Genomic DNA, 24,822 nt, shown 5'->3' with positions numbered 1-24,822 from the left:
TCAGTTATAGATTGAACCATGTTTAAATGGAAGAAAGACGTATTGATTTTGCTGTTGTCTTGATACTTACAAATTGAGTATACAATCTAATTAATGGCTTTCAATCTGTTATAAAAAGAAAAACACTTTAAACAGTGGGGCACTTCACATGTTTCCTTCACCTTAAGAGAGCAAATCCTAATTATTTTTCCATTAGCATTTTAGGTTCTTAGAGGGGAAAAGAAACATTACCCATAGAGCAGCACATTGACATTTGCAATTAAAAATGTTCTTATAAAAATGATATAGAATTTTATTTTTCCTTCCCAGAACAAAGGTAGATTTTTCACAAGGTAGAGCTTGAAGATGTGACCTTCTATTCTATTCTCACACAAAAATATAATAACAATATCTCAATTAAAAGCTTCACTTTGACTCAAAATCGTGTTGATAATGGATACCAAAGTTTCATAATTATCCAAGACTACATTAATATTCTCAATTTGCTCTTTAAATGTGTATCATAGAATCATTTGCATAATTAATAAACAAAGCAAAACCACATACCTAACGTGCATTTATAAATAATTTAATGTATATCCCTAAACTTTAGTACAACCCACTAGAATTCCATTGTAAATTGATAAGACATAACTTGCATACATGCATGAAACTTATTTGAATAAAAGAATTAATGTAAACAAAAAGAACCAAGTGTGAATAAAAAAATTTGATACTAAAACATTGAAGATATATTTTGAACTTTTTTATTTCGAGCTAATTGAAAAAGAAATCAAATGAAAATAACCCTAAATGGCATATTTATCTGGACCATTGAAAATTAAGGCTATAAACAAAAACCATTTCATCACTAATTTCTTACGTTCTTAGCTACCCTTTATCGCCATTTTAAACAAACAAGCCAATTTCAAGAAACTTGAATTTTTTTTTTAACTTATTTCTGTTTTTGAAATTTGACAAAGTTGGACCGCTGAACCCTTTTTTTACTCATGAAAGATGCAAACTATACCAAAAATTGAGAGAAACAAAGCCTCATTTTCAAAAACTCAAAATGATGCAATTACGATAATTCAAGATTCAAACTGATGCAATTTGATTAAAACACTAAATAATAGAACACAAAGTATAACGATGCATGATATGCACTGACAATGAAATAAATAATTTTGAATTTCCATTGTTGAGTTTGATGTGCTGTATGTTGAGCTTACAAAGTATGGAGCACATACTATCTTGAACCACAGAACTACAGTGGTCAAGAGCTGGTATTGAGTGCCCTTGTATTCAATGTCTGCAGCTGTGTAAACTTACTGTTTGGCAAACACTATAGCCAACCAGCTCGGCCAGCTGCAAATTATTCTACTCTCGCTTAGCTAGATTACCATATCCACTTCATCTTGATTGCCAATAAGTTAGTTTTAACTTGATTTGTTTACATGGACAAAACAAAGACCCCAACAAAACCAAACTGGCCCCGTCCCAAAACGAGGAAGAACATATCACCCACATGTATAGAAACACCCTAGCAAACCAAAACCAAACTAATCCATATTCCGTTCGGTTAAAACTATAATGAAACAAAAAATTTCGGTTTGTTTTGATTTCGAATTTGATAACTGAAACCAAAATCAAACCCAACCGCTCAGAACCAGTTTGGGGGCCATTTAGTGTCCCCAGTCAAACCATGGATTCTCCACCCCGATCGGGATGGGTCCCGAGGGAATTTTTTGCCAACCCTAGTGATCAACATGGATTGAACTCACCTCCTAATTAGAACTCTTCTTTAAATTTGAGGAATTACGGGGGTGGGGTGGGGTGGGGGTGGGGTGGGGTGGGGGGGGGGGGGGGGGGGGGGGGGGGGGGGGGGGGCGAAAGGTAGGAGAAGGGAACAAGGGTTACAAAAGGAAGACCCAGAAATTGATCAAATGATGGTTTTAGATATATTACCTGTAAACAGAAAGAAGCATTTGCAAAAATAGATTCCATAAATCGGTCAAATGTCAGAAATTTGTTACTGAAAGTCTGCTTGTTTCTTTCCTACTAAGAGTCAGAACTTCGTAAAAACCTTCAAATGGAACAGAATTTAAATAATGAATAGTAAGTTACAAGAATTCAATAACATTATTCCTCCTAGAGCTTGATACTCAATGTTGTTGCAAATCCCTGTTTGCAGCGAATCTACTCAACCAAAAAAAAATGAAGTATTTCCCCTCTCAATTGGGGAACAGATTGAACAACATTACAATTTAGAATGAAAAAGAATTTTAAACCTCTGAGTTTGTTTAATTTATAGTTTTTTTATTGTTCTGCAAAATTGTTTATGCCTGTCGTGTATGTTTGAAAATAATCAACTAACCAATCATTTGCAGCGCTATAATTTACGCTGCTGCAGATAGTTTCTCCTCAAAATCGTCAAGGTTAAGAACTTGCAGTAGCTTTGGCCAGGACTCTGAGATGCCACCTGGTAGGTTGAATTCCATCAATTTCCCTCTACTGCGGTAGAACTCCTCAACAGGTTGACTCTAATACCACAGACAAATAAAATAAAATAAGTACACAAGAAATCATGAATTTAAGGGAATACGATCAAAAGATGAACATCGTGGCAAGTGAAAAGTAAAGTTCAAAGTACGAATGGCACTGGAAGATTTCTGAAAATGTTCTATTTTCATCTGTTGAATATCAATATCTGTTATTCACAATGAAAGAAAACTGCAAGTCACCTTTTCATAATAAACTCGAAGACGTTCTTTTACAACTGCTTCTGTATCGTCTGCCCGAGTAATTAGTTTAGTCATGCAATGTGTGGGGGGAAGCAGTGGAGGCATGCTCATTCCAGGATTTCCATTTTCTCCCTTCACATTAATGGAGGCAATATTGAAGTTTTTTCCACACTGACCACAGATTCTTCTCCCAAGGCATTTCTCTAGTAACACGTCTTCTCTAAGCTTTAGGTTAACCACCATGTCTATATCAATCACCTCTTCCAGAATTTCCTAAAATGCAAGCAAAGAAAACAGAATAAAAAACGTAGCCTGTAAAGATCGGTCGGTAAAATGATATATGCATAATAAGAAATTAAATATAGTGTAGAATGGGTAAGAAACAGTAGGGAAAACATATCCCAACCTCGTAGTTATTAAAGCGATCATTAAGAAAAATGAGCTTTTCACAGTACTAAAATGCTATACTAACATTTTTCACATAAGGGTTAGTTCAAGACTATGAAACTAAAACCAATCTAAGGAGCATGAATCCCAGAGGCGCCAAATGATATTCTTATAACCAGCCATGCCAGTTGCTGTCGAGTTACTTTGTTAATCTTAGCGGTCTTTTGTGTCAATAAATGAAAATGAGGATGGAAATATAAAAAGCTAAACACTTTCCATGTTTACCACAGCATACTCACCGCTTGCCTAATTGTCCGAGGGAAACCATCGAGGATAAATCCAGATTCACCTTTCGCCTCACCAGCTTGAAGTCTCTTGGACAACAAGTTGATTATGATCTCATCCGATACTAATTTTCCCTGATTAACAATGTCCGAAAGCTGCATCGATCGAGGTGAAAAAAATACTTAAATAAAAACGGTAAATGAACACATTGACGACTTAATAAGCCTCGATACCAAAGACAAAAGCAATTAGGAGGTAAAACCAAATCCAGAAACATTACATTTCCAGTGAAAGAAACTACCTGGCGAGAAAGTGGAGTAGAGGATGCGAGCTCTTCGCGGACGAGATCGCCGGTGGCGATGTGAGGGATGCCGAGAAGGTTACAGAGACGACTAGCATAGGTTCCCTTGCCGACACCGGGACATCCAAGAAAGACCCATTGAACGTTGCGATCCTTGGGATCTTTCCGGGGAAGATTGTGGTTAAGAGTGAAAGGCGAAGGGGAAGCGGTAGAAGGAGATGCGAGTTCAGATGAAACAGTTGAAGAGAAGCATCTCCTGAGGAGGGAAGTGGATGAAAGAGACGAAACCGCAGAGGATTTCGAGTAGCGGATCAAGGCCGCCATGGGAACTGTGGTGGTGGAAGTCGCCGATCTCGTCCAAGAGAATTGGCAAAGGCTGTAAGGATTTGGTTTATAATTAGGGTTTCGTTAGTTACGAAAATCCTTTGCGAATTTTAGCGGGATTTTCCACGCGCGCGTGTTGAAAACGGATGTTGCTAATTTTAGATTTTATAATTTTAATTCACGTTTTTTAAAATAATATAATAAATTAAAATATTTATAAACTATACTAAAATTTTGGATTTTAATAATAATAGTTAGTCATCTACTTCTATCAATGTCTATCAATGTCATTTAATATAAGCATTTTAATAACTTTTAATATTTATTATTGATATAATCTGAAACCATTTGTATATTTTGTCGCTTTTACAATTTTTCTAATTTTAAATCTTATTTAGGTTGTTAATCTTTGTAAATTGTTCTATTTTGATCCAAACAATTTAAAAATATATGTTTTAGTCTGTACATTTTATAAATATACTTATTATAGTATTCGTGATGATTTTGTTAATTCATTAATTAAATTAAACCATGATATGATTTCTATATCTGGATGATTAAAGTGTGAATTCCTTCCTCGTATAACAACTTGATTTTGTTAATTTACGTTATAAATATTTTATACTAATTAACATAAAAGCACAATCACCACATTTATGAAGCCAACCTGGTTCGTTTTTATTCCAAAACTAAATCTCTCACACCCCTTTCATACATATCCCACCTTTTGCTATTTTTAAATCTTGAAATGTTGAAGCAAATCAAATTAACATTTAGTAAAATAAACAAAATAGAACTGACATTTGTGCGTTAATAACATCCATGAAGAGGTAAAATAAGTGCAATTCATATAATTAGAATGTCAACGCTTCAAAATAGTAACGATCAAAATCTTGAAGGCAAAATAACTTTTTGAATTATCCAATAAAAAATCAATTTACCATATGACTTCTAATTAAAAATTAAAACCAGTTTGATTATATTATTTGGTGACCTAATCCTCCACTGTCATCTCACCATTTCGTTGGAGAATATGTTAACAAAATCATAACAATGCTAAATGAAGATATGCTATTTTTAAAAATTCGTTACTAAAACAAGTGTTTTTTAAGAGTTTATGGATATACAAAGTTTATATACCAAAATAGGACTTAAATCTATAATTTTTTAGATTAAGGTCAAATAATATTTGTCATCAAAGTGTCTAACACAAATATATAGTTAGCATATGTACTATAAACCTAAAGTGAGCTCAATTTAACCGACAAAATTACTTCAAGAATGAGAGCCAGAAGGTCTAGTATTATGGACAACATACCTTAGCTTGGAAATTTTTTATTTTTTTTTGTACTTTTCACATTGTTTGGATTAACAAAAAAAACCAAAAGAATGGGTCATGGTCTATTTTTCGAACTTTTATAAATTAACGGAAAAAAAAAAATCTTAATCACGTTGCATAGACCAGCCAAAGAGGAAAGAGTATGCCATACCCCATTTCGAGCTCCTCACTGTCAAAGTCTAGTTAGATAGATAAGTCTAACCAAATTTTCACTCACTCCCTTGTCCCACTAACCATATTATAAAGAGATTTTAAAAGTTAACAATAATAAGATTAGCACATTGAACTTATAAACAAAAAAACAAGCTTCCTTAAAAAGTAAGTAAAATATAGGTGGTTTTTTGTTTATTACTTATTTATTTGTTTTGTTATTTACTAAGTATTACAGTGAGCGTGACATTCACTCGATGTGTAATATTTTTTTTTTGTGTAAGATCCTTGTTCACTCTACCCCTGTCGTCTCATCCAAATTCAAACTCCAACGAACAATAATATTATTGTTTCACGTTTGATCTCCTCCGATTGTACTAAAAAAATAATATTTGTTATATTTAAATCTCCATTAAACTTAATTTACATGAAAAAAAATAAGACAGATATAGAACCAATGAACCAATATTTGTTATATTTGCATTTTAGTAAGTAAAATATGTTTATTGTCCATGATTAACCTTAGTATGCCTAAATGATTAAGTTCCTAAAGATTCTTTAAGCTACAAAGTCGTTGTAGTATAGTGGTAAGTATTCCCGCCTGTCACGCGGGTGACCCGGGTTCGATCCCCGGCAACGGCGATGGGTTTTCTTTTTTAAGGAAGGTCTTACTTTCAATACGACTTGTCGTTTAACATCCTTATCATACCATCGTGAAGGTGAAATTCGTAATTTGGCAGTTTTCAACAACAACGTGTCGTTTCATTCATAAATCTTATTCTAATACATAACCAGAGAGATTTAGAAAAAACATTCATAAATTAAATTTTATTTTTTGTATTTTTAGTACAATTATAAATTTATATTTACCATTTATTATATATGATTTTCAAAATTAATTTCAAATTATTTTCTTATTCACAAATTTATTATGGATGTGATACCATTTTTACCTATGCTATTTATTAATGCATAATAATAAAATATTTTCATGTAATAACGTAATAATTAAATATAGACTAATATCATTATTTTAATCGCCACGTCAAGAATCTTATAAATTTATTTCGGCATCCGCAAAGAGTTCTTCATCATTTCTTTTTTTATATTAATTATGGCGTCTTCATTGTTTTTTATTTGGTATTCGGCTTATTTCGTCCTTTCGTTCTTTTCAAACTTTCAATTAGTTGTCTTTTTCAATTCTTTGCAATATTCGTCAGTCCATTGCATCCATCTTTCGTATAATGTGTTAACTTTTTATTCTATTATATTACTTACACATATATATCACATCATATATATAATAACACATATATAATGATATATAGTAAGAACTTCGAATTTGTCTCTTCAATAATTTTTTTTGTTATTTTGTTTATGATTAAATTGTTAGACATATAAACATTTATATTTCGAATATATTGTAAACTATGTAATTTCGAAAAAATTTGATTTTTAAACATATGTTTATATAGTAAATATTACTAAAACAATAACAAACAACACATTCTTCATCTATCTATAATATTATCACTTTATATAAACAATATATACTGTAATATATCCCTAAAATGTAATAGTTTTGTTGTGTAATTTAGTATATATATACCCCAATTAATCGAATATCTAAAATATACTTAACATATATTTTGTTTGCCTATTTAGTTCACAAATTAATCAAATATCTAAAATATACTCAATATACTGTAATACTCACATGTTTCAAAATATACAGTACTAACCTCGAAATTTAGACCCATATTATATTGGAAATTGATGTCTTTGTCATACGTCGAACTTCTTTTTCTTTATCGCTGAAATTTCTCAACATCAACGGTGACTTATGCGAATACAATGGAAGGATAAGACCGTGGTATTCGAACAATCAAAGTTTAAAGTGTTTTTTTACTTATTTCCAAAACTTTAACCCACGTTATTTTCCATTCATATTTTCTAAAAATCAATAAATTAATAGACATGTGTATATACGTAAACTGGGCCATACTTTTAAGTAATATATAGACTCGATTAGGATATTTGTGGAATTTATTAGAAATCAAGGTTTTTCATGTAAAATCATATAACAATTTATGTCATCTTAGTTAAAGACCTTTTATTTTTCATGTTGTTTGGACCAAAAAAACCAAACTAATGGGTTGGAGCCCATTTTTCGAGCTTGATGAATCAAGGAAAAATGAAGGATTGTGAAGAAGAATAACAAATTATATGTTTTACATTGGAAAAATAGCAAAAATAAATTTAAATTGTTAGAATGGCAAATGACATAAAATATAAAAATAAATAAATAAGCAAATTCCTCAAATGCCCCAATCCAAACTAAACAATTGAAATTGTTTGTTTAACACACTAACCTAAACTCTCGTTACACTGTAATTGGAAAACAAATGGTACAAACAATTTTTTTTTCAAATAACTAAAATAAAAAATCATATCGTGAAGCTCACGTCCTACCTTCATAATTTAAACTTCTGAAGGCAATCATTCTCTTCGTTAGAGAATTATCAACCAAAACAAAGTAGATATATAAAAATCATAAATATGGTTTATACGAATAAGTTAAAAGTTTTTTATATTATAAAGAATCGTTATGAACAATAAGGTCGTTGTAGTATAGTGGTAAGTATTCCCGCCTGTCACGCGGGTGACCCGGGTTCGATCCCCGGCAACGGCGTTAATTTTTTCTTTTTGAAGGTCTTACGAATACGACTTGTCGTTTAACATCCCTACCATACCATCGTGAAGGTGAAATTCGTAGTTTGGCAGTTTTCAACAACGTCATGTCGTTCCAACGAATAACAAAGTTTTCTTCTTCCAACGCGAACTTTTTATTTCGAATAACAAACTTTTTATTTTAATTTTCCCCCTCATTCCTAAATCTTATTCTAATACGTTAATTGATAAAAAGAATAATTAACTCACTTTATATATGAATAAATTATATTTTTGGTTCAAATTGTCTAAAATTATTTATAAATATAGTAAAAAAATTTGGTCTATCTTAGTTTATCCAAAATTTTATTTTGGTATGTTTGAAGTAGCTTGATTTATCCAATACATTTTTTATCTGGTCAGCAAAAGAATTTGACTATTTTAATTGGATAACGGTCTAAAAAATCCTACTCTCGTGTCTTACAAAAATATAAAATAACACTTCATTTGAACATTTTTAGCATGTGTGAAAGATAAGACCATGTGTTATACAATGCACCAATTTATGATATCAGTATAAACCCATGAGCAAACTAGCATGCGTTTTTGTGTAAGATTACATTAATGACTAAAAGACACATTTTGTTTTTTCAAAAAGCCGTTTTTATTTAAACGCATTTGACGACAACAACAATAATAAAAACTTCAAGATAAACAGTTGAGAATGCACCTTTTAAGTTATTGTCGATCAATTCAGTTTTTTTTCCAAAATTAGACACTTCAAAATCTAATATGGTTAAGACAACTCATGAAGTCATACAACCAAGCTTTCGTGTTATGTATTATTTGGTGTTCATTCTAATTGTATAAGGATCAATCTCTTAATTGTTCCTCTTTATAATCTTGTAGAATATGTTTGTTATACGAGGCATATAGGAAAATAGTTTTTCATCTATATTTTTTCTATATATTTGAATATTGTACCAAATATCGAATATGAATAGAAGGTGAGAGTTTCATCTCGCATATTTCTCTCTCACCACAACTCTCGATATTTCAAATATCCCAAGAAAATTCAAATACACTTTAATTTGATCATATCAATGTGAAATATTATGAACCTAAGAGTAGTTTGCAATTTAATAATAGAGTTGTTTTATGGTTTATAATGTATTAACTTTAGGAACTAAATTTATAGTAGTAAGATAGTATGAAAATATTAGTTCCATTTATTGAAGAGCTTTAGAGAATTATACTGTGAATAGTCAAATAGTATTTAAACAAATTATTAATTAATAAAGCCACTGGAAGCTTCCCCTCTGTGCTTGCAAGAGCGACGACGTGGCGATTGATGGTTGGTCCGCTTAATATTTGGTTTAAAATTGTTGGTACGAAAAGTTAAATTCTCTGTTCATCTACCCGCCACGTTTGGCTTCAGCTCCAAAATTCCTTCATCGACGGCACCCGCCGCCCGCTCATTTTTGGTGGAACGTATGGCGGGGACTCTATCGGCTTCACTGACTTCCAATTCTGCACTTCCTCAAAGGAAATCTAGCCAATCTTCGCGTGTCTTCTACATTCCTCGTTGTCGGAACCTTCTCTTTAATTACAGTTTTTCGCACTGCAGCAATATTGTGAGACTCTCACTACGGCGAACTGGCGTCGTTGTCTCGGCAATATCTGGTTCTCCCGGTGAGTTAAATTGCTCTTCGCGTTACGGTTTTTCCCTCGTGATTTCGGGATGTGGTTTATGAAACGTGGTTTACAGGAATTGGATCGTATGTGGAGAGTGGGAACACTGCAGATTTACTGGAATCGGTGAAGGTGTTTGACTTGAACGGGAATGGAATTCCGATTTCCGATCTCTGGAAAGATAGGAAAGCTGTTGTTGCATTTGCGCGTCATTTTGGGTACTTTGTTTGAATTTTATATTATAGCTAATTGACAACAGTTTTTCAATTTCTATTTTTCGGCTTATGAGTAGATGTAAGTTGTTACAGGTGTGTCTTTTGCCGAAAACGTGCTGATTATCTTGCATCTAAGAAGGTAATGAAGCTGAGTTCTCAATACAATAGTTGCTTAAATTGAATATACTTGCTTCAACTTGATTCAGAGGCAGTTGACATTGCTTATTCATATTCATTTGAAGTTGGAGGTTCAAATTCTCAATTCTCACATTGAGGATCACAATGTTTATAGGATATATGTTACTATTCACAATTAATTTTGAGCTGGAACTTCATGTTATTTAATATGGTATGAGAAACTATTAAGTCCAAACGAGCATACGGTCCAATAATATAAATTAGTATCCAATCCAAGAATGGTAAATCTAAAGAAACACCATTTTGAAGTATTTGAGGATCTTGCATAATATAAATTAAGATTTTATAAAACCACAAGCTACTCCTCCCATTGTCGGTTGGTTTTATGATGGTATCTCATGTGTTAATACTAAAAAAATTTGAATACATATGTTTTGGAGATATTGTTCACTTCAAGTAATTTTCCTTCTTAATCTTTGATCAAATTAATTAGCTTGCTCCATTTATAATTTTGTACTGTTTATGGTGAAAATAGAATTAGTATCTAACCATTAATTTGATTATACATATACAAATATACACACACAACATATATATAAAACATATTTTCAAGAATTAAGTCACACAGTTCATGATATGGTAGCAGGATTTATTGGATGCATCCGGTGTGGCTCTTGTGCTGATTGGACCTGGTAGCATTGATCAGGTATGAAACTAGTCTCAATGAATAATTTGCAGAATGCTGGGGATTTTATTAGGTATTGGGTTTTGGATTACGACACACTTTATTTGTTAAGCCACATTATTTCCATTTTATCTTTTTGAGTTGGACCGTATGGTTATGGATCATTAGTAGATTATCACTGCATCATTATCTCCCATTAAAATCTGTCGGTTCACTTTATTGATCCTTATTTAACTTAATGTTAACAATCTGATGTAGGCAAAAGCATTCAGTGAGCAAACAAAATTTCAGGGAGGTAAGTTTCTGCCAATGTAGAAAAATTTTGGAACCGAGTTTTTGTGGCTTCTTTATGTGTACATTATATAATAGAGATCAATCAGGTGTTGATGAAGAAATGTGCAGGATGTAATGGAAGTTATCTAGTTAGGCTACTGCTAGTTAGATATTTTATTCTCAATAAATATTCCTTTGAACCATATGTTGATCTGATCAGAGAAGTTCAGTTGTCTTTTTTATCTTTAAGTATTTCTGTTGAGGACCTGAGAATGGATAAAATTAAAAACAATATTAGGTAAGAACGATAGCAGATCTAGATAAGTTTTGGTAGTAAGATTGGATTATTGACTTTCTTCTGAATCGATGTTAACCAGTTATGTATGTATTTAGAATTGTAATCTAGAATAAGCAGGGACGGTTTTTTGTTTTGACCGACTGATGAACGTGTACTATCTTTTACAGAAGTTTATGCTGATCCTGCTCATTCATCATACGAGGCTCTAAATTTTGTCTCTGGGTTTACAACCACATTTACTCCCAAAGTAGGTTAGGAGTTAAGTATAACAGTAAACTAATATTCACCGGCAATAACAGATTGTGGTGCTTACCTTGGTTGCTTGTATGACTTTATACTTAGGCGGGTCTCAAGATTATTGAGCTATATATGGAAGGCTATCGGCAAGATTGGAATCTTTCTTTCCAAAAGGACACTGTGACTAGAGGGGGCTGGTAATTGAAAATTCTAACTGTTTTATTTCTCTCTATCTCTCCATTGTTTTGAAAGTTATAAAACCGTGTTAAACAATGAGGAGTCGGAAAAGAAAATAGAAGAAGAAGAATGATGATTCAATGAACTCACCTCCTCACCGTCAAGGGATTAGGCAAATACATAACTCTTTCCTTTATGTGCCACTATAAGAATGTTAGGAAAATTCAAGAATAGCCAGCGGCACAAAAACACTAAAAGATAAAAATATATATTGCATTGAAGAAACTTCAAAATCATAGCTTTTCAAGAGGACTACACTCTCCCAAATTTGACCATGAAAATTACTACTAAAATGATCCACGTCTCTAATGACCCTAACATATTATATTTATAACCAAAGTACCCCTAGCCAATGATCCTCCTGCCCTTGCTATTAACCTACTTAATAATCTTAATATATCTCTAAGTAGGCTCTCACATGTTCATTATAAAGAGTAAAAATGGCAATTCAGATTTATGACTACACCCTTGAACTACGATTAAATTCCATGAGCTGACATGAACAGGCAGTGAGATCCCCTAATCTTGAGATATTCTACCTTATCACTTAAGCAAACTTACATTTGAGTATGTCCTCGATTCATTTGATTAAAGTGGAGGACTCATGTTGAATATAATATATCACAATCACTGATTCACTTTGGATAGTCTTCTCACTTTCTGTGGGAAACTCATCATTGTATGTCTTAAGAAATATAGTTTCAGTACCCAAAAGACTTGGTTATTGATCAAAAGAATTTAGATTCATTGATCAGTCGTTTCTTTTTCACATCTCTCTCATTATGCTTAATGAGAAAATATATTCGTGCCATTCTCAGGCAGCAAGGTGGCATCATAGTTGCAGGTCCCGGTAAAAATAACATCTCTTACATTCACAAGGTATGACACTTTTCCTATATCTGTTCTTATTTGTTATCTTGGAATATCTTGAATCTATTATTTTTATGCTAAGATTTAGAGAATTGGATTATATATCATCTCTCTAGTTCCTGAGGCACCCATGCAATCAGTACTTTGGCACTTCCTCTCTAATAATACAACTACTCTCCCTTTGCCCATGAACATTGTTATATATAATACTGTTAGTGAACCATATAAACATTTGTGTCGTACTTCTACAATTTACATTTTCTGTTTATCTCTGATTGTCAAATTCATAACATTTTTTGCTATGATAAAATCCAAATCAATGATTTTTATCGATTTTATTATCCTGGTAAAACAATATCCAAAAGATTTCCCAACACAGGAAAAATAATACCAATACCAACAATAAAACTCCGACCCCAGGCCTTCAGGGTTGAATCTAAGATAAACTTTGTAACTTTCTGAAAACCCCTTTTAAATCTTTTGGTAGATGTAAAGCTTCACATAGTCAACTTTTGTTATTATTACTATTAATATTATTATTTTCTAAACTTTAGGATAAAGAAGCTGGGGATGATCCAGATATCCAAGAAATTCTCAAGGCATGTTGCTCATAAAGTTGAGATAGATTCTCACACTGCCAAGATCCAGTGCTACCTTAAACGCTGGCTTGCAATAAGGTAGTAATTATGGAACCAAAACACCTTGAAATTAATACCCCACTTGAAAATGAAAACTGATATGAAGGAAAAAGTAGAGTATATATAATTTTTATCAAGGGAGCAGTTAGTTTTATAATCTGAAGTATACTATGAATACTTGTAGATATGGATGATAAAGTTAGAGAATCAGGTGAATGAAGTTCATTTTCTATGTATTTTCAGATTGGGCCGGAAAGTGTTCGAATAATTATTGAATCATGCAAAATCGTATCAGAAGCATATATATTGAGTAAAACTCAGAAAATATTAAAACTAATGGAGTGACCTTTTCTTTCTAGGCAAATTATGGAGTTGGAAAATTGAAGCAATGAAAATGCCTTACTAACTTAATGTAGAGAATTTTATGTGTATTAACTATCTTGTAATTTACACAGTAATACAAATATGGGAATAAATTTTGAGTCTAATGTTCATTTATTTGGCTGATTATACTGATTAAGTTAAATAATTAAATTATTGTCCCGTCAGAAAGACTTAATTTTAGTTGGTATAATTTGATTAAAAATTTCCCAAATTATACTAAAAAATCTCTTTAATCTTCTTCCTTTTTTTAACCCTACTATTTCTTCTTACTCTTTTATGATCCTTTAGTTAGTCAAATTGAAAATGTGTCTATCTTTCCTACAAAAATTTTGGACCAAACCAATTAGAATTTTATAATAAAATCTATATTTAAAATATAATAAATTTAGATTTTATCGATAATAAACATTCGCGAGTATAGTTAGCGTTGTGTTAATGTATGGAAGTTTGTTATGTTAAATAATTTAGTTAATTTTGGTATATTTGAAAATGATTATTATTTTATTTGGTTTATTTTATTTTTTGCTCTATCACCACTTCAATTCACTTGAAGCCCTAAATAGTAGATAGAGCAGATAGAGTCATTTCCCGCTTCTTCCCGTCTCAATCGCTCTTATCTCTCCCTCCATTTCAATGGCCGACAAGAGAAAACGCCGGCGATCTGAACTGAATTCCGAAGACGAAGCTCAACTTCCCTTCAAGAACAAACTCAAGCCTGATTCCTTCATTCTTCAAATTCTCAAAGAGCTCAGTGACGCCTCCACTGCCTCATCTTCCTCTTCATCCAAAACCCTTGACGACCTCGGCCTCTCCTCCTCCTGCCGCGAGGTGACCGATCTTTCGCTTTCGTCCGTGCAAGCCACAATTGAGTCTGTGATCCTTAAAATTGCTCGTTCCATTCTTTCCGGCAATGGTTTTGCCTTCGACGTTCCTTCTCGATCGGGGGCCAACCAGTTGTACGTTCCAGAGCTCGATCGAATCGTTTTGAAAGATAAAACTGCCCTCCGTCCCTACGCCAATATTTCTACTGTCCGAAAATCCACCATTACTACTCGCATTCTTCAGCTTGTCCACCAGCTCTGCATAAAAAACATCCACGTAACCAAGCGAGATCTGTTCTACACGGATGTGAAGCTCTTCCAGGATCAGACTCAGTCAGATTCTGTGCTTGATGATGTTTCTTGCATTCTCGGTTGTACAAGGTCGAGTCTCAATGTGATTGCTGCAGAGAAAGGGGTGGTTGTGGGAAGACTAATTTTTAGTGACAATGGAGATATGATAGATTGTACTAAAATGGGTATGGGAGGAAAAGCGATTCCACCAAATATTGATAGAGTTGGAGATATGCAGAGTGATGCATTGTTTATACTCTTAGTTGAGAAAGATGCTGCTTATATTAGGTTAGCTGAGGATAGATTCTACAATCGTTTTCCATGTATAATTGTGACGGCTAAGGGACAGCCAGATGTGGCCACAAGATTGTTCTTGAGGAAGATGAAGATGGAGCTGAAGCTCCCAGTGCTTGCCCTTGTGGACAGTGATCCATATGGGTTGAAGATTCTATCTGTCTATGGGTGTGGATCAAAGAATATGTCTTATGACAGTGCTAATTTGACTACTCCTGATATCAAGTGGCTGGGGATTAGGCCGAGCGATTTGGATAAATATAAGATACCTGAGCAGTGCAGGTTACCAATGACAGAGCAGGATATTAAGACTGGGAAAGATCTGTTAGAGGAAGATTTTGTCAAGAAGAATCCTGGTTGGGTTGAAGAGCTCAGTTTAATGGTGAAAACAAAGCAAAAGGCTGAAATTCAAGCATTGAGTTCATTTGGTTTTCAGTATTTGTCAGAGGTTTATTTGCCATTGAAGCTGCAGCAGAAGGATTGGCTGTGACCTAAGAGTTTGTTAGTATGTATTGTAATCAATTGTTGAATTTCTGTTGCAACATTATGAAAGTTGAGAAATGATCAGGATAATGTTATTTCTGACCAAATCATATCCAGCTTTCAAAGGTATAGAAATACATGCTTTCAGGAAGGATTAGAATACATACTTTTGCTTCCAATTTCATGTTTGTTGCTCTTTTATTTTAGTTATTTGAGTGCAGTGGCATAATATTCAAGAAGAATTGAAATCACAGATCCTGATATCAATGAGGTAAGCTTATCTTAGAGGTTAGTTAAATGCAGTTTTTAAAGCTGATCTCATTGTATATCTGCATGTTCTTAGGGTTGGTCTTCTATTTAAATGGAGACTAAACAATTCTGTCCTAAGTAGAGATATGTAGTTGAAGGAATATAAACTAGTGTTTATTTTTGGTTTTCTTTCTTACTCTTTCGCGCTGACCCTTCTATTGGTAAGGTTTTGTATCAAGTTGTCTCATTCTGCATATGAAAAGTTTGGCTTCTCATTTAAAAATAAAGCTGATCAAATAATGCAACACTAGTTTTCTTTCGAATTTTGATATCCAGTCTCAGTCTCTTCAATCCGCATGTTATCGCGGTTGTAACCTTTTCAAATAGGAACTAATAACCAGAACAAGAGTAGGTGTCTCTGTTGAGTTCTAACATGTGGGCTGAGACTTAGAATCTTTTATTAGTTGAGGGTGTGATGCCTTACCCAGTAGAACATTTTTGTGATTATATGCTATTGAATGTCATTTTTGTAGATTCTGCCTCTTTCTCGTAGGCTTTTCTTTGCTTTCCTTTTTTTCTTTTTCACCCTTATGCGTTTTTCATTCTTTTCCCAATAAAAGTTTGGTTATTCATGAAAAGAAAACATAGTAGTTGAACAAAAGGGGTGTATACCTTTTTATTAATGAATGACGGTAAAGATTTTCATTTGGAGTTTACAAGAGAGACCATGGAGTAAGATTACTTATACTGCTATACAGGAAAAGAAAAGTAATTACAAGATATTGAACATCATCGTTATATCTTAAACAAAAAATCATTGTGGGAGTTTTGCATTTTCTACTATTACCTATTTCTTTGCAGCCAATCTTGGAGTGATTTCTTGGTGACTTTTAGCCTCTGTACATCTGCTGGTTTCCTAGTGAAGTACTTATTCCTTCCCATAGTTCCCTTCAGTTTTGTTGTATGAGAAATTTTTGAGCTTTCTGAATTTGGTACTTTATCAAGAGCAATTGTAGGTCCTGTAGGAAGAACCTCAAGCCCTAATTCATCTTGCAAGAGTCTGGTTATTGCATCTCTCACCTCGAAGTTCTGTGGAACTAAATCTGTTTCAACTTTATTCACTTCTAAGATGATGAATATATCATCTTTTACTGATTCTCCTGCAGCCAAGATAGATAAAAAAATGTAAGTAACTATTCCTTAAGAGTAATAGATGCAGCTGAGCTTTCCTCAAGTACTATTCCCTTGTATTCATAAAAACAAACCCTGGAATGGAATGTGGCAAATAGATATTGTTCAAATATGGTAGTATGTATATTTTTCTAAGGAATATGTCAATACCTAATGCATAATTTTCCTTGATCATTCGTAAAACTGCAAGAACAACTATTCGAGCTTCAACCTGATGAAATGCAGAAGATGATTAGTCTCATGCAGGTGGGTTCTCAAATTACAAATATCAAAGGTTACTTTGCGAACTTAAGGATGAGTTGTTTGTGCTGTTTACACAGACCTTTGTTAGCTCCTGAAGATCAATTGTAAGGCTTTCGGCAAAGCTCTTCTGCAGATGGTCGGCAACTTTTTCAAGAATCAAACATCGTGGTTTCCCAATGTCAATTTTGTTGCAGGGAGTTATCTCAACTGGCTGCTGATTGTTTTTCTGTATAACTCCTTCACACCACTCCGCAATCAACTCTTTGAGATAATGATCATTGGATTTGAACCTGAAAATTTTCAGTTAGAATAATTTCCATTACATCTAAAGAAAATAATGGAGTCTAGGCATTGCAAAAAGGCTTGCCAAGCTAAAAGAATGATGCCCCAAAACAAACCTTTATTTTGAAAGGAAATAATAATCCTTACTATTTCAGTATTTGAGGGCATGAAATATTGTTTTATTTTACTTCATTGTGGGGAATTTTAATACCAATCAACATGAACAAGAGACTAAAAATCAGCAACGGTAACTGGATTTCAACATGGTTCCACTACAGAGAAGGAGAATGATATCTATTAATTGTGTCAACGTTACCCTGATTTCCTCATGTCCTGATATATAGCAAGGCATTGCTGAACTTCGTGTAATGAACCATACGTACTGCGGGCTCTGAGAAGTGTACTATAGGTCACCTGCCAAAAGAAAGCTACCATGATTATTGACTCCTCTCTTTTTCTTTTTCCACTTGTTTGAGTGATTGTTCCGTAATAATTCTTTTTAAGCTATCATAAGAAAAGAAAGTCTAGCAAAGAAACGATGTGTAACTAAACCACCCTAAAGTATTCCTTCACATTATTTGGTGTATAAGATATAACATAACACCAAAGGAAGCATGAATCAGTACTTACTAAATTTGGCTGTATCTCAAATCTTTTCATTTCTTCAAATAATGAAAATGCCAGCTTCCAGTTTTTACCTTCAACGCAAACCTATATCATTGCCGAAGACAAGGCTGTTTTAAAAAAATAGGTAGCTAACATATGATGATGTGTGAGCGTCACTGTTCAGTCTAGTAACAATAGTTAGACTTGAGAACAAGTACGGCAAGAGAGATTGGGACCTTGATAGCTGTCGTGTATGCAACAACATCAGGATCGACACCGGCCATTCGCATAGTTGTCAAGATCTGCACTGAAAATAAAGATTGCAAGTGAAATAATACTACTGTCAAACTTGGAGATTGATTATTATTTTCAAAAGCAAAAGCTTCTGCCTCTTAACCAAATTAGCATGGGAATGCTAGAGCGCAATACTCTCCTCAAGAATATAAACATTTTTGGTAACTAAGTTCTTAAATAGAAAGTCTATTGAAAAGAAGCCAGATTTTCAAAAACAAAGTTAAACATCCTCTAAGAATGAAGGGAGAAACCATAGAAGGATTCGACAGTACCACACCAGTCTAGAATTAGAATCCCCCTTCCCTTCTCTTTCCTTCCCGGCCATGGAAAGAGTTTTTTGGGAGAACAGTAGATGGATAGACATGTGCAATGGCAATGGAATTTCAACAACGGAAAGTACATTGAACCAAAAACAATGGCAATGCTAAAAGGAAAACAACTTATTCAAGAAAAAGAACTGCATTTTTCACCTGTACAGCGCTTTCCACATCATGAGATCGTCCACATATGTCAACCAAAATTGACCAGCTAATGTGATTGGGCGTAAGTCCAACACTTTTCATCTCCTCCATCAAAGCTTTAGCATGGTAGTAATCAGTACCACAAGCCTTCATTAGAATGTTATATGTTGTAATTGTGGGTTTAAAAGCAAAATTCCCTACAAAGCTGATTTGATGTACATGAGATGGAGCATTAGGCATTTTCGTATTACACAATTGAGATGTTGAATCTGCATCCAAATTATTGTCGGTGCTACTTTTTCTTTCTATACCATCCCAGAGTTCCTTCTCCTTCCAGGAGCGAAATAGACGAAAAGCTCTATCAAACTGGCGACCTTCGACACAAGCATGTAATAGGGTATTACAACACTGAGTATTAGGTTCACAGCCTGCTGAAACCATCTCTTCAAACAATTGGATAGCCAGCTCAACAAGACCCGAATTAGCACATGAACTTATCAACGAAGACCAGGTCACCATATTTGGGGAGACTCCAGCTGATTGCATGTCTTCTTTGACTCTAAGTGCCATTTTCCACAATTTTGCATCTGCAAAAACCTGAAAAATAATAGTAAATCCTCAGGTATGAGGATACTGTACCACAGTATCTCACTGGTAGGTTCTTTAGCCATGAATTTTATTTGCGGAGTATATCTGTCACCTTTACAATTGTGCTGTAGGTGAAGACATCCAACTTCAACACACCTGTTGTTTCCAAATGCTTTACTTCCCTGTAAATGTCCTGAGCCAAATCAACTCTTCCTGCTAAACAACAGGCCTTGAGAAGGATATTATACGAGGCCATATCAGCTGGTACACCAAGATTCTGAATTTATGAATACTGATATTAGATAATTGTCTATGACCTCTGTATCTTCAGTCTTCCAAAAGCATATGCTTAAACAGAGTATATGCATTGAACATGTTGAGTAACAATGAAGGAACTCCGTGTCTTTGATCTTTTATTTTGTTCTTCAGTTGGTGTGTGTGTGTGAAGAGAGAAAGGGACGAATTACCTGCATATTTTTGTATAGTTGAAATGTGTAGTTCAAATCATGGGCATTTACATTCATGAGACTGTTGAAAACGAATATATTCGGGATGACATTCTGATTGACCAAATCCTGCAGAAAATTGATAAATAGAAAACTTCAATCTCTGTTACTAAATCACTTATAGTATCAGCACTCGACAAAATTACAAAGAAAGTTGTACTTTTTAACCTGCTAAAACTAAAGCTGCTACTCATCGAATAAATACATTCAATACTGTAATTTGACGAAATCTATAATTTATGATAGTCTTTGTGTCGCACACTAAGGATGTTAAAACCGATTGTCAACAATACTTTATGTTTTCTAAACTACAACTGCTTGAATGCTGATAAACTACAACTGCTTGAATGCTGATAAACTACAACCACCATTTCTAAATAGACAATCGAGCAAGAACTACCCTACCATACGCTTGTAAGGAACCACAAAGATGGGGGATGAAATATCATCCCAAATCATGAAAAGGGGAAAAATGAAACTAAAGTAATAAGCATAAAAGTTGAACTTTGCATTGCAGTTAGAACAATACCTGATAGATGTTCCTCGATTTCTTGTAGTCGCCACAGAGACCACACACATCAATTATTGTGCGGTAGATGTACATATTAGAACCATTCATATTAGCCTTGGATTCTGTATATGCTATGTAAGCAGATTTCAAGTCCCTTTTCTTTCCAAATTCATTTATAGTTGTACAGAACAATATATCTGCATGTGGTAAAATGCTAGCATACCTGTATTATTGGTTTACAGATGAAGTAAAAACACCGATTACTGCTCAGAATTCCAAACGCAAATTAAGATAACTTCCAAATCAACTAAAAACCGAACGACTAAAAACATTAACTTCAGTAATGGTTTCTCAACTAAAGACCAAATTACTATGAACATAACTTTTGCAATAGTTCCTCCCCCTCCATGTTTCTGGTAAAGTCCTTTCAGTTAAAACAGCTCCAAATATATATAACATATGTTGCCTCAAATATATATAACATATACTAGGCTTAGGATTGTTATGCTAAGGACAACAATCCTCCACACATCTTCATAATGATATGATTTTGTTCTCTTTAGACCTAAGTTCTGGTTTTACATTTGCTTTCAGTTTCACTCGTTCATGACCTTTCCCTTTCCTATCTAATATGAGACTTTGGTTGCACTCCCATTAATTCTTCTGTCGAACATAGGATATTATAGTTTCCTCACATGTCTTTACACATCTCTTGCTTCGATGAAAGTTTCTCTTACTCAAGCAAGCTCTTCAATTTTGAAGCAAGGTGCTTGATCACTATAACCATGTTATTTGAGATTACCACTTTTATTCATCACTTATGATTGTACACAATCGTGGCTAAGTCAAGGACACGACTTTAATAACAATGGTTCTCACAACAACCCTCCACACATCTAATGTGAGACTTTGATCAGACTTCCTACAGTAGACTTCGGTTAATTTAAATTTCTTGAAAATTCATTGAAGGACAAAAGTAAAAGGTTTACCTAATTGCCATTTTAGGATTACGGTAATCAACACACAGTTTAATTACTTCGGACGGCTTCATCATTTCTCTGACTGAGAAACCAAAACCTGAAAAACGTAGGTAGTTGTCAAGCAATGCAAATTACGCATCAGAACTCCAATCATAAACATTGATTAAAACAGGTCGTTTATAAATGATTAGTTCCCCCATTCAAGTAAACAAGTTCGTACTTCATGTATGCTAAGCTTTAACACTAAAATTTAAATCCTTCAACTCATAAAACGTAAAAAATTCGTAAGGAACAAACATTCAAATTCCTAAAAAAAATCCTCCTAGAATTATTAGTTCCAATCATCCAATTTCTTCTTCCAGTCTTTACTCTTTACCATCACTGTGACAATGTCCAGTCTGCGACACTACATTTCAATATATTCCTTCCTGCAAACTGATAAAGAACAGTAAGCACAAAACAAATTCCATAACTTACCGGAAAGAACCTCCATCAACTCGACAAGTTCTTCTAATTCTCCAGACTTGGCCATACGGCGACAATCTCTCCTCAGCGATTCTACGGCAGGCTCGTCACAAAGCTCCAAAACCGAAATCCCAAGCTCCTCGACCTTCCTCAAGACCTGCACGACACTCCATACCTTTCCTTCTCTAAGACACCGCGATATCCCCTTCGCTACAAGCTCAACAGCCAACATCGCACCGAACTGCGAGGGCTCAACACCAGCGACGACCACACTTTCCACCACCATTGCAAAATCCTCAAGCTTCCCGCCCTCGGCGAGCTTCGATGCGACACCGGCATAGTGTTGGATAGGAATTCTTCCGCCGGATGAGGCGCCGGCAATGTCCAATTCAACGGAGGACAGAAGAGCTGGAGGGGAATGGCGAGTGGAGGTGTGTGAAGAGAACGGCAAATGCGTTCCGGTAGGAGATAGGTTGGATAGAGACGATTTGGGAGCTTTGCAGTGGCTGTGGCGGTAGCGGCGAGGTCCGGCAATGGAAGCGGAGGAAGAGCCGAGGATGAGGAAGACTCGCATTCTTAGCCAACGGTTAACGAGCGAAGTTCTGAACTTTTCAGTTCATTTCATTTTATACATTTTTTTCTCTCTTTTTTATTTTGTGGGAATAAATTATTATTTTGAGTAATGGATTGAATTTGAAAGGCAACGATTTGTTTGCTTGTTTGGTGGTGCTGCTAAGACCAATACGACGCCGTTTCCATGGTTCCTTCTTTAGATATTTTATACCCATAACTTAAATATCATTTTTAACAAAAATATCAATTTCTTAAAATTATTATATTTCAATTTTTATTATTTAAATTCTCGTCCCATAAATGAAAGTCCTTTTCTTCTTTGTCATACCAATGTGATATTTTTTACTGAGTACTATTTTATAATCTTCAATCACCTACAGTTAATGGTATGTAAAGTTGAATGGAAAAATTATGGTAAGAAAATATCACGAAAACAGAAGTTCATTACGATTTTTTTATATTTATGAAAAGCCAAATACTTTATAATTTTACTATTTTTTACAATTATATATATATTTTTCAAAATATTAGAGCATATAGTCACGTTAAAAGAAAAAGAAATTGCAACAATTTAGTTCAAAGGGTTATTTTGATATAATGGAAAGTTACGGGGTACATTTATAATTTAAAATAATTATTTAAGGGGGAAGAGCCACTGGCAGAGTTCAAAGGCTCTAATTTCCGCGCGAAGTTTGTCTTCTCCATCATGTCTTCTTCCATCAATGAACCATTGGTTCTTGCTCATCATGTACCCACTGGAAATCGATGCCATCAGACTTTCCACTATTAGGTTTTCGATTGAACACCATCGAAAATTAAACCCTGATGATATATGTATATATAGATTTTGATTTAATTCCGTAAAATAGATGACATTGTTTCTTACGCCGATAAGAGACGCCGCCGCAGCAACGATCAAAGGGCGATATGGCAATGAAGAAGAAGCTTTCAAAGGATAAGTTACTTGGGTTCGTTGAGCCGAAATGTGACGAAGTATGTCCAGAGCCTGAAGCCCGATGAGACGAAAATGGGTGCGAAGGTCTTAATAAACCATCTCTTAGATGGTTCTCGATTCTTTTTACTGGTTGTTGATGAGTATCGTATGCTTTCTATTTTGCAATTTTCTTATGTAGTTGAAGAAGTAATGGAAGATTGTAACCAAATAGATTTGGGAGAAGGTCGTTGTGTCAAAGAGAACTGAATATAAGCTGAATAAACCAACTTCTAGATTGTGCATTATTTTCTTCCGGGGTCTCATTGGTAATTTTTCCATTCTTGTTATTAATGTAAATAAATTAGGCTTAGTTAATTTGGGTAATTATGTTAATGTAAATAAAGTAGGCTTAGTTAATTTAGGTAATTACCCTTGTATAAATACATAACTTTGGTCAATAAACAAAATAGGGTATATTCTTCAGTATATTCCTCAACATGGTATCAGAGCTAGGGTTTTCAGGCACCATCTCAATCGCCGCCGCCGCCGCCGCCGCCAACCACCTGTGAACGCCACATCTCGAACCGTCTCCGTCATCCTCGTCGCGCCGATTAGTCGCAGCTGTTCCGCCACATCTCAGCTGTTCCGCCACGTCTCAGCTGTTCCGCCACATCTCAGCTGTTCCGCCACGTCGCAGCTGTTCCGCCGAATCGTCTCCATCCCGCATCCTCATCGCGCCTCGCAGCTGTTCCGCCACATCTCGAACCGTCTCCGTCATCCTCGTCGCGTCGATTAGTCGCAGCCTCGATCTGTCTCAGGTGTCCATTTCCGCTCCGATCTGTCTCCATCTGCGAAGCGCCAGTCTACGCCGCTCCGATCTGTCTCCATCCGCGAAGTGGATCTACGCCGCTCCGATCTGTCTCCATCCGCGAAGTGCAGTCTACGCCGCTCCGATCTGTCTCCGATCTGTCTCCGCTCCGATCTATCTCCATCCGCGAAGTGCAGGTTGTGCTTCATCCTTGCAGTTCGCCGTCTCCGCTCCGATCTGTCTCAAGCCGAGCCGTCTAGGTCCTCGCCGGATCTGTCTCAATCGTGCAATCGTCGCTGCAATCGTGCAATCGTCGCTGCAATCGTGCAACTTACTGCCATTATCACCGGATTTGCCCAGATCCGTCGCTGCAATCGTCGGTCGGTTCGTGAAGCA

At 34.7% G+C, this 24,822-nt stretch overlaps 4 protein-coding genes and 2 non-coding genes across 6 annotated transcripts; 4 read left to right on the top strand and 2 right to left on the bottom strand.

Annotated features, from left to right (window-relative positions):
- Positions 1-1,989: 1,989 nt before the first annotated feature.
- Positions 1,990-4,121, bottom strand: LOC101221997 (adenylate kinase 1, chloroplastic). The gene is made up of 4 exons (XM_004142055.3): positions 3,697-4,121; positions 3,410-3,550; positions 2,724-2,996; positions 1,990-2,522 (listed from the first exon to the last, which is right to left on the bottom strand). The coding sequence occupies exons 1-4, from the start codon at positions 4,018-4,020 to the stop codon at positions 2,379-2,381; spliced, it is 882 nt and encodes a 293-aa protein (XP_004142103.1). The 5' UTR covers positions 4,021-4,121; the 3' UTR covers positions 1,990-2,378.
- Positions 4,122-6,079: 1,958 nt separating this feature from the next.
- TRNAD-GUC lies at positions 6,080-6,151 on the top strand. The gene has a single exon. It is a non-coding gene; the product is annotated as a tRNA-Asp (tRNA).
- A 1,978-nt stretch (positions 6,152-8,129) lies between these two features.
- TRNAD-GUC lies at positions 8,130-8,201 on the top strand. The gene has a single exon. It is a non-coding gene; the product is annotated as a tRNA-Asp (tRNA).
- A 1,368-nt stretch (positions 8,202-9,569) lies between these two features.
- LOC101222237 (thioredoxin-like protein AAED1, chloroplastic) lies at positions 9,570-13,799 on the top strand. The gene is made up of 9 exons (XM_004142056.3): positions 9,570-9,871; positions 9,948-10,089; positions 10,180-10,225; positions 10,871-10,930; positions 11,168-11,204; positions 11,648-11,727; positions 11,823-11,914; positions 12,773-12,833; positions 13,379-13,799. Exons 1-9 carry the CDS (start codon positions 9,673-9,675, stop codon positions 13,436-13,438), a joined length of 777 nt encoding a protein of 258 aa, XP_004142104.1. The 5' UTR covers positions 9,570-9,672; the 3' UTR covers positions 13,439-13,799.
- Positions 13,800-14,259: 460 nt separating this feature from the next.
- Positions 14,260-16,173, top strand: LOC101222473 (DNA topoisomerase 6 subunit A). The gene has a single exon (XM_004142057.3). The coding sequence runs from the start codon at positions 14,480-14,482 to the stop codon at positions 15,740-15,742; it is 1,263 nt and encodes a 420-aa protein (XP_004142105.1). The 5' UTR covers positions 14,260-14,479; the 3' UTR covers positions 15,743-16,173.
- A 523-nt stretch (positions 16,174-16,696) lies between these two features.
- On the bottom strand, positions 16,697-22,732 carry LOC101222711 (pentatricopeptide repeat-containing protein At5g02830, chloroplastic). Its single transcript, XM_004142058.3, has 12 exons — positions 22,124-22,732; positions 21,656-21,743; positions 20,685-20,889; positions 20,117-20,224; positions 19,762-19,926; positions 19,071-19,658; positions 18,543-18,608; positions 18,331-18,411; positions 18,017-18,114; positions 17,498-17,708; positions 17,326-17,386; positions 16,697-17,144 (listed from the first exon to the last, which is right to left on the bottom strand). The coding sequence occupies exons 1-12, from the start codon at positions 22,683-22,685 to the stop codon at positions 16,828-16,830; spliced, it is 2,550 nt and encodes an 849-aa protein (XP_004142106.1). The 5' UTR covers positions 22,686-22,732; the 3' UTR covers positions 16,697-16,827.
- Positions 22,733-24,822: the final 2,090 nt, after the last annotated feature.

This window comes from Cucumis sativus, chromosome 4, assembly GCF_000004075.3.
Source record: "Cucumis sativus cultivar 9930 chromosome 4, Cucumber_9930_V3, whole genome shotgun sequence".
Taxonomy (NCBI): Eukaryota; Viridiplantae; Streptophyta; class Magnoliopsida; order Cucurbitales; family Cucurbitaceae; genus Cucumis; species Cucumis sativus.
This window is presented reverse-complemented; position numbering and strand designations above follow the sequence as displayed.